The sequence below is a fragment of the Condylura cristata genome, unplaced genomic scaffold (assembly GCF_000260355.1).
Source record: "Condylura cristata isolate star-nosed mole 26May11 unplaced genomic scaffold, ConCri1.0 scaffold00036, whole genome shotgun sequence".
Classification (NCBI taxonomy): Eukaryota; Metazoa; Chordata; class Mammalia; order Eulipotyphla; family Talpidae; genus Condylura; species Condylura cristata.
This window is the reverse complement of record NW_004567137.1, coordinates 4,554,442-4,564,513: the sequence shown is the minus strand read 5'-3', so window position 1 is coordinate 4,564,513 and position 10,072 is coordinate 4,554,442. Positions and strand designations below refer to the sequence as shown.

The 10,072-nt window shown below is 41.8% G+C and overlaps 1 protein-coding gene across 1 annotated transcript; it reads right to left on the bottom strand.

The window, feature by feature from the left end:
• Nucleotides 1-6,776: 6,776 nt before the first annotated feature.
• On the bottom strand, nt 6,777-9,486 carry LOC101627738 (chromosome unknown open reading frame, human C12orf77). Its single transcript, XM_004695994.1, is given in 3 exon segments — nt 6,777-6,871; nt 7,151-7,286; nt 9,427-9,486. Coding segments are annotated over 3 exon segments (291 nt in total).
• Between the last annotated feature and the right edge of the window lie 586 nt (nt 9,487-10,072).

Here is a 10,072-nt window from a genome sequence, read left to right as displayed (position 1 = left end):
GTACCCATTTCCTCACCCATTTCCTCACCCATTCCTGTACCCCTTTCTCTCTCTCTCTCTCTCTCTTTTTTTTCTCCTTTGCCATCAGTACCTTGCACGCTGATCCTGCCTGGTGCCTGAAACTTCCTCCCCCTGTTAACTCCTGTTCTCTCTCTTCCTCCTGAAACCTACCGGCATCCATTGCATCGCTACTTGACATAACACTCCCAACTCTACTCATGCCTTGTCACGTTTCCAGTGGTGTTTTCTGGGATAAGACAACCCTAGTCAACTCCAGTCACCCCTCGTCCCCTCCCCCTCTACTGTGTCTGCAACCTTGTCCCTCTACCCCAGCAGCCACAGAGTCTGCTGTCTCTCCTGCCGTCCCACGGTGAATTCACAGTCACACGGTGAATCCTAATCCGGAGTCTCTCGAATTCTCCGAAATTATTTTATGCTTTCTCCTCAAACTTCCAGAGCTTCACTTCTGGCTTTGCTGAGATCGTTGAAGCAATCAGATAAATATAGTCGCCACTCTTTCCCTGAACCTGTGAACCTGCCAACTTCGCTGGCTGCTCCAGAAGGTTCCTGGCTCCATGCCCACTCCTGCACACCCCACCTGACACCTGCGTACTCTGACCTGTCCCCAAGCACAGAGGCCCAGTTCCCTCTGTCCTGTAGCCTCAGTTTCCCCCTGACTTGGGCATTTCCCCCAAACATGCTGTTTGTTATTTTTCTCAACTATAAAAACTCTTCCCCTCTTTCCTCTGCTCTTGTTCATTTCCATCTTTGATTTCATTGCAAAGATTTGTCTTCTTCTGAAAGCTTTGTTGAGTTCTTATTAATTTAGCCAAAAAGTGCATATACTTAGTATCTGTAATTTGATAAGTTTGGGTACCTGCTTGTACCTGTAATACCATCATTATAATCCAGGTAATAAACATAACCATTACTTCCAAAGAGTTGTTATAGATCTTTTTTTTTTTTTTGTATGTGCCCTGTGCTTTTTTGTGAGTGCTCAGAATACTTAACATGAGATCAACCCTTCAACAAACTTTTAAGTGTACTTTTGTTTCAGCTATAGCAATCAGAGCAAACCCTTAAATACTACTCATTTACAAGCATATAATAATAAATTTGCTCAGTTTGTGATCATCAATTCCTCAGTCCCCTACTGCGAATCCAAAGTCATTTCCTAATCCTGGTTCCCACGACCTGACAGCACTGATCTCTTGCTTACTTGACTTCCAGGATAGCACACACCCTGACGTTTCACCTCCTGCCTTCATGCTGTTCCTGTTCAGTTTTTCTTTTTCCTGGAAACTCCTAATCACCTCACTCAGTGGCTCCATGTAGACATGTCCAAGGCTTAGGCTCTGGACATCTCTTCTTTTTTATATATATATATTTTATATTATTCTTCATTTTGTACATTTTTTTCATCTCAGTCATAATCTCCATGAACTTCCCACTACCACGTCACCCATGTGCTATCACCGTAGTGCCATGTGCTCTTCCCACCCCAGTTCTGATCTTGTTCCCCTACTCTCCCCTATAGAATGTCTCAGGTTTATAGTTGTTAGTTGATGTTATTTTTTACTTTATTACAATTACTATATATGTATATATAGTATACCACCAAGTATTTACCATGCAGTATTTTTCTTTTTCTTTCTGGCTTATTTCACTAAGCATGATCTTTTCCATTTCCATCCTTGTTGCCACAAATGGCATGAGTTTATCTTTTTTGATTGCTGAGTGGATCCAGTCATTTATTTTTGGGCATTTGGGTTGATTCCACATCTTCCCTATTGTAAGTAGTGTAGCCATAAACATTGGGTGCAGGTGTCCTTTTGAATTATTGGTTTTGTGTCCTTTGGGTATATACCTAGGAGTGGAATTGCTGGATCATATGAAAGCTCCATTTTTAGCAAAAGAGATACTACATAAAACAAACAGATACCCCACTGGGAGAAAATTTTCACACATAATATGAATGACAAAGGACTGACCACAAAGATATACAAAAATCTGACAAAACTCAACAAATATAAAGTGAACAGCCCCATCTCAAAAAATGGGCAGAAGAGTTACAAAGACATTGCTCCAAAGAGGAAATGCATATGGCCAACAAGCATATGAAAAAATGTTCAGCATCATTTGTAATAAGGGAAATGCAAATTAAAACCACAATGAGATACCACCTCACACCAGTGAGAATGACACATATTAAAAAAACAAGCAAAACAATAAATGTTTGTGAGAGTACAGAGAAAAAGGAACTCTTCTACGCTGCTGGTGGGAATGCAAACTGGTACAACCACTATGGAAAGTTATATGGAGATACATAGCTTGAAGGTACTCAAACTGACCTTCTCTTTTCTATGCACACTCACTCCCTGGAGAGCTGTGCTGGTCTGCAGCTCACATGCCCCCATCATGCTGGGTCTCAGGTTTATTGCTCCAGTCCCAATCTCTACTTGAATCTACAGCATGTAGTTTTAGCAGCCTATTTGACAACCTCCACTTGAATATTGAAAAAGCATTTCAAACTCAACTTTCTTCTTTCCCCCTTCTTTTAGTTTCTTTTTAACATTTGAGATACAATCTATACATAACATGATTGGTATTTGTCCATATCACAAGATCCTCGCAAGTCCAGTTAACATCCATCACTTCGCATGTTTTCTTTATGGTGAGAATTTTAAGATCTACTCTCTTAGCAACTTTCCAATATACAGTATTGTTGATTATAATCACCATGCTATGTGTTACAGCTCTGTGACTTACTCATTTTATAACTGAAGGTCTGAAACTTTGATAATTTTCTTCCATTTCCCACACCGATTGCCTCTGGCAGCCACCAACCTGTTGTTCTCTGTGTCTATGCTAAACTCATCATTCTAAAGCTGAATTCCTGAGATTCATCCCTTCTAAACCATCTGAGTTAACCACAGTTACATTCCTCCAGTCTCTCAGGTAACAATATTGCAGTTATTCTTGATTCTTCTCTTAGTCTCATATCCCACATTTGGTCGGTCAGCACATTCTGTCTCATCTGAAATTCTCCATGAACTATTGCTATATACATGCAATCAGTCTCACCATTTCTATTTTTAACTCTTGGTTTATTTGTTTATTCAGAGCACATCTCTGCTTTGCTTAAAACCTTGCAGTGATACTCAGTGTAAATGTCAGTGTCCTTTATAACTAGAGTCATTATATAAATTGCCCTTTACTTTTCTATATTTACTTCATTCCAGCCATGATAGCCACCTTATTTCTTTAACAGGCCAAACAAACTTCTACCTCAGGACCTTTGCACTTGTTCTTTTGCCTGGATGCATTTCCACATATCTCCTCTGGCCCTCCACTTCCTTTATGTCGTCATTCAAATCACCTCTGATGAGTCCTTTCCAGATTATCCCATCAACAACTGCAACTCTCCATCCAATCTCTTCCTTCACATTTTCCTATTTTTTTCTTTAATGTTTCTTAGACCATAATATGCTACATTTTTGATGAATTATGTTAGTTTCACGTGCCCTTTAGTAGGAAGTAAAGGAGGAAGGAAGCTGTGTATTTTGCTCACAATTAGACCCTGAATCATGACATGCTTGAAAAATGCCCCATACTCAGCATGTTGACTAAATGAATTCTAGCAGAGGCAGACATCGTTAAAATAGACTGACAAGACAAACATACACAGTGGTGATTGAATCTATGCAAATTGGTGTAACCATTGTTAAAAATAGTGACTATCTCAGTCTCAATAATCCTATATCATTCAAAGTAGAGGTCTCCACACAGTTAAAAAGCTGTGGACTGCTTAAAAAATGTGTGATTCTTGTAACTTTATACAGTTATCCTGTGATATATTTTAAAATAGGACTCAAAATGTTTTATATTCTTTGAGGACATGGTAGTAATCACAAACAACCTACGATAAATGGTTAGTATTACTAAAATATACTGGTTTCTGACTCACTGAATTTCAATGATTAACCAGCAGAGGGTACTACTGATCCACATTTTCATTTCTGTATTAAAAAAAGTGTTTGGAACTTAGGGGTTGGTTTCAGTACTGTGAATGGTGCTTTCTTACAAAAGTACTTTATATGATAATAAACCATTCATCAAAACATAATGACTTCGTTATTAAAATCTGTTTTTTCTTTAATTCATTTTAAAAATTAGTAATATTGTATTTGAATACAGTGTAAAAATATACAGAAGTAAATCTCTGTTAAATCCCTGTTCCTTGGTTCCCCAATTTTGCTTCCCAAGGTTATCACTGTCACCAGTTTCATCTGTATTCATGTGTATTTGTGTTTTGTTTTGTGTTTGTATATATGTTCTTTTTTAAAAAACTATTATTCCACTAAGGATTGATTCATAACTTGACCATATCACTTTGGAATTTTATATCAGTACTCATAGAAACTCTTTCTTTCAAATAATTGTATTTTATTTCAGCATGCAATAAGCTGTAATTTATACAAACATCCCCAGAGAAATGCACAGGTTGTCTTTCGTAATTTTGCCATTCCAACTAATCTTCTGATAAAATATATATGTACATTTAACTTTGTAACTATGTGCAAGTATATCTGAAAGGTTAATCCTTAGAGAAAAGTGGATAGACATATGAAATTCCTGGGTCACCTGAAAAATGAGAAAGGTGGAGATTTGTTTCCCTCTACCCCAAATAAACTGTAAGTATATCTCCCAGAAAAGAACCTGGGAGAATGTATTTATTATTTTGGAGGTAAAGCAGCCTTTATAACATTAGCCCAAACTCAGAAATCACACACATTGTGCTTTGACTCTATCTGTGTGGCAAAAACCTCATAAACAAGAAATAGAAACGACAAATTATTAAAAAATGCATTTATAATTCATATGAGAAGGGACAAAATTCTAATATATACAGATTCTTAAGTTGATAAAGTCAAGACTGTTAAAAAAATATATAGACAACTAGAACACAGAAAAGGAAATACAAGTGGCCTTGAACACATGAAACCATGTTCACAATGCGAGAAAGGCAAATGTGAATGAGAGGCTGGGCTCACCTATCAGATTGGCAAAGACCAACCAGGGCACTGTTGGTGAGGGTGTGGGGAGCCCAAGGGCTCACAGGTTATTGGTGAGATGTTAAGTTGATACAGCCTCTGTGGAAACAATGTGGCAATCGCTTGATCAAAATTTTCCGAAAGTTTGGAGGGTTTTTTCCCTCTTTCTTAATCATCTCTCTTTCTTTGAATCAGCTGTACAAACTTAGCCAGAGGGAAAGGCAACACATAAGTTGAGAGTAAACATCAGACCTCTTTGGGTGTTATTTGGATGACAGCCAGCTTGGGCCATGGAAATGAACTTGACCAATCCAGAGACTCTAAGCGTCTAGATCAGGGTCCCTTAGCAAATGGTGCGTTTGTTCTAAGTTCATACTGTAAAGAAGTCCACCATGAAGGATGGGCAGGATAGAAGAGAGTCATCTTAGGAGATCACTGTCATCCTGTCAAGGGCTGAGGGAGGGAGGAGGCCAGTGAGGACCTTCCCATCAGGTCTGAATAAAGATCTTGGCTCTTTCCCCTCCTGTTGGTCTTTCCTCTGCTGGCACCTCCTTCTGGCCAAGGTCAATGGAAAATCAGAGGACAGGGCAGCCAGATTGTTGCTGTCAATAGAGGTTAGTCTCCTGGGACACGGAGCAAGGACAGGTAGATCAGGAAGGTGATTCTCCTTCAGCTCGTCCCTATCGTGGAAAAATCTCCAAGATGTGCTTTATTTGCACCTCCCTCTGGAGTCATTGCCAATTTCCTTTCAAAGTATTCACGCCTGTGTTAATCCTTTTCAGAATAGGACTCATCGGTGGCTGAAATTCCCAGTCCTTTTCTTTCTTGGATAGTGTCTTCATAAAAAAATGTCATCATCAGGAAGTTATGTTTGTTTATTAAAGCTTACCACAAAGGAGGCAACTAAAGACAAATAAATATCAAGGCACTGTGGAGGATACTGTAAGAAATAAGAATGGGCTCTCCCTGGTGGTGCAGCACTATGAAGGTATCCACAGCCACTGCAGCATGAGTTAGATCCCCAGCCAGGAAGCTGACCCACAGGGTGCAGCATACCTCTCCTGACCCTCCTGCTGCTCCCCTCACCAGTGTATTTCAGTAGATCTGCTTGCTCTGCTCCCCACTCTTCTCTCAGCTGAATCATCTCACACTTCCTGCACCACTGGCCTACACCTCAACTCTTGTGAACATCAATAATCTTTTTTTTTTAAATAAGAATGATAAGAAATAGTGTGAAATTTGAAAAAAAAATGTGCATTCTGTTTTGCCATGCCTATACTTAAGGAGGATCTCTCTGACTCCCCCCCCCTCCACCACCACCACCTTCCTTCTAGTATCTTCCCTCCTCTTCTCCACTCTATGTTTTGTCAGACAAAATGAGCTCCTGGGTTTTAGGGGGACTGATCATAGAATCCCAGCAGATTCAAAGCTACTAGCTCAGGTCTAACAATGGTGAAGACTGGGCTAGAGAGAAAGGGTTATGTTACTGAAATTGATTTTTTATGCCTATTACAAGATGACATTTGATTTCCTTGAAATCTTTTTTTTTTTTTTTTTTAAGACTGGGGATGGCAACCCCAGAAGATTCTGTGATTATAGTATGATGACAGCAGCTTCCAGGCCTAGTGATATCAGGGGCCTGGCGGGTCCATGTGCCATAAAGGGAAGTGACCTGCAAGAAGGTATCTTGTTATCAACTCTAACATAGGCTTCCCCCTAACCCTAAGCCTCACTTCGGTTTCTTTTTGTAAAGTCTGTGTGTGACCCCTTTGTGTTCTTTCTGGTGTTAACAAAACATGTGTTTGGGATTGAAGAAGCTGTTTCCAGGGGTATGCTGCCCATTTCTGGCTGCTTTGGCGTCCTAGGTGTGTTTTATCCAGGGGCAGACCGGACCCCCCCCCCCCCCCCCCCTTATCCAGGGGCAGACTGGACCCCCCCCCCTCCCAGTGTGGTGCTCTGTTAGAAATCAGCACCCGGCAGAGACACTAAGTGATGCAGGAAGTTCATTCGACTCACTGCAGCTTCATTTGAATTAATACTCGAGGGGGTCCTTTCACTGCTCTAGAAACATCAGGTGTTGTACAGTCATGTGAAGCGGGAAGTAAGAGTGTCACTTGCCAGACAGGTGATATGGTCTAGTGGGTTCCGAATTTGAATGTTATTTCTGGCTCTGCCACCTACTTCCTTTCTGACTAGGAGGGAAATCTTTCAGGGTGTTGCTAGTTTCGGTATCTGTCGATTGATAAGAAGTACATGGATGGATGAACATTGGAAGAATTTGTTTCATGGGAAAATTAAACAGAGCAAGTCCAATGAGAAGAAGGGGTTAACTGGTCACTTCCTTCTGGTCATGGTTTTGTGCTTTATGAGGACACTGGATAGCTGAATAAAGTGAAGGCGTTTCAAGATGTGCTGCACGCATAGGGTATCTTGCTTCATCCCTGTAGCCAGCTCAGGATGTCAGCCACAGCGTTGATGCGACTTTGTAGATGAAGAAAAGGAGGCACATTTGTCAAAAGTCAGAACACTGGTAAGTAGCACGGCTGGAATTCGAATGTAGGTGATTTCAATTAAATTTATTTTAAATTTATTTATTTTTAATTTATTTCTTGAATAACATCAGTTCACAACACTGTACATGATTCAGGAGTAGCGTCATACCTCTTCAAATACACATGCCCACACCAGGCCCACCACCAAAACAGTCCTCCACCCCAGTCCCTAAGGCCCCTTTCACTTTATTCTTACCTTCACCTCCTGGTCACCTCAATTCTGAGGTCAGATTTCAAGGACCTTTGTTTGTTTTTGTCTGTTCCTTTGTTTTGTTTCTCTATATTCCACATAATAAGTGAAATCATCAGTGTTTGTCATTCTGCGGCTGAGTTATTGCAGTATCACCCCCAAAACCCTGACTCTTAATAACTACACTCTCCCCTCCTTCTCACCTGGTGCTAGAAATGACCCACAGGAAGAAGAGCATCTATAAAAATCTAGATACTCCAAAAATAGATTTTCAGAACACTGTAGGCAGAGCGGAGGAGAGAGCCCTGACGTGTGTCTAGGGCCCCTGTGGCCTGACAGAAGCCATCTGGGTCATAAACAAAGCTGCTCTTTGAGAACAAAATAGTCCAGGCATGGCGCTTCAGGTGAGGTGCTTTTCAGCCTGATTCTGGTGGGCCTTGGGAAGATTTATTTTGTTCTGTCTTTGAGATGTTTGTCCAAGCTGAACACCATGTCCTCGGGTGGTAAGTGGCAGGCAGGAGGATCTCACTTTCTGAATGTGTCTCCTGCTTATCCAGATTTGTTCCCCCCCCCCCCCCCCCCCCCACAACTTAACATCCTTCTTGCCTTGTTCTGGGCTCCATCAGATTGTTTACCCAGCGCTACCAAAACAACAAATTTACTTTATGGTTTATTAGTTTCCAACGGATTGTCTTCCTTACACTTTGCTGGGTCTCTTCTCCATCACAGGTTGTCCCAAGCCCTGATCCATCCAGAACATTTAGTTATCTAAGTCCCACCTGCTTTTAAGCTTCTCAACTCTCACTGAGGGCACCCTGTCCTGAACTCCCCTCTCATGTAGCACTCATATTTTTCTTGCTTATTTTTTATACTCTGTGTAATTTTGTACTTGTGTCTCCTAAACTTGATTTGGGCCCATAAAAGACAGGCAGCACATTGCCACGGTTTTAGAAAATACATAGCTCTTGGCCTAGGAAAAACATTTTAAGTGTCTCGTAAACACGGGCTCCTCCATCCCCCTGAAGAGAGTGTATCCCGCTGCAGGTACTGGGAGGCGCCAACATGGTGGCCTCGGACCCAGTGTGGGGAAAGCACGGGGTCTCTGCTCAGATTCGTGCTCTCAGGAGGGCCGGGAGAACCACCGGCAGGTGCAACCCCTCAGCGGGGCCGCTTCTCCAGCCTTTATCTTCCACTTCACCCCCACGCCCCTCGTAGATGTGATCTTCACTCGCGCCAGCTGCTTTGCTGGCCTCCACCCTCCTGTCCTGGCTTCCTAAGATGGCTCTCGGGGCTCCAGGAAAGTGAGGTGAAAACAGGCGGTGAGTGGCCCCCAAGTCCCGTAAAAGAAGTTCCGCGTGGGCCTTAGTCCCCTACATTCTAGAAGGTTCTGCCCAGAGGGGAAAGCAACACCCCATGTGGCCTGTGTGCTGTCTCCCCTCCCCAACCCCGACCTCAGAGAACTTGTGGTTAAGGAGACAATCCTACAGTATCTGTTTATGTTGGGGCTTCCAACAGGTTCATTGAAAACTTGTAACAAACTCAGGGAGAGAACCCAAGACCTGGAGGAAAAGATGAATAGTTCAAAGGGGTAAAGCTACTCTCTCCTGCCCCCAAAGCTTGCTTCCATTACTGGCAAGTCCCAGGATTGTTTGCTGGAGGCTTTTGGATCCTGAACGTCCTGAATGATCATTTTCAGCCTTCCTTTTATTTGTAATGGATGCAAGTGAAAAGGGGTTATGAGTTATATGGCCTCTAAAAAGGTAGGTGTCCTTCAGTTCTTGGGGTTTGAAATGTATAGTGGAGTTTGGTCTGCTGGTCCCTGAGGAGACCAGACCTCCTACAATGAGAACTGAAACAGAGGAACAGTCAGTTTTCGGCAGCATGTGTGTGCTATTTCTGGAATTGTTCCAATGTGAGATGTTCATAATAATCTTGTGTGACCCAGCCAAGGAGCCTAATATAACAAGGTTAAGAGAATGGAGGAGAGACTTCAGTCAATACCCAGCTTGCATTTATTAGTAATCAGAACGGTTTGCACATGACAGACTTTCTGAGTGCTTACTAAATCTGGGACTTGTGGTTTGCAAATCATTTTGATGAACAGCTGCTATCATCCAGATAGGGCAGGGAAAAAATAAGTGTTATTATTTTATCGCATTTGATATTAGTCACAAAGACACTAAAAACGGTGTGACTTGGCAAATAGAAAATTTACTGGTTTGGTGGAGAGCCGTTTTCTGTCCTCCCACTGGGTTTGCTAAGGGTGACTTTTGTGG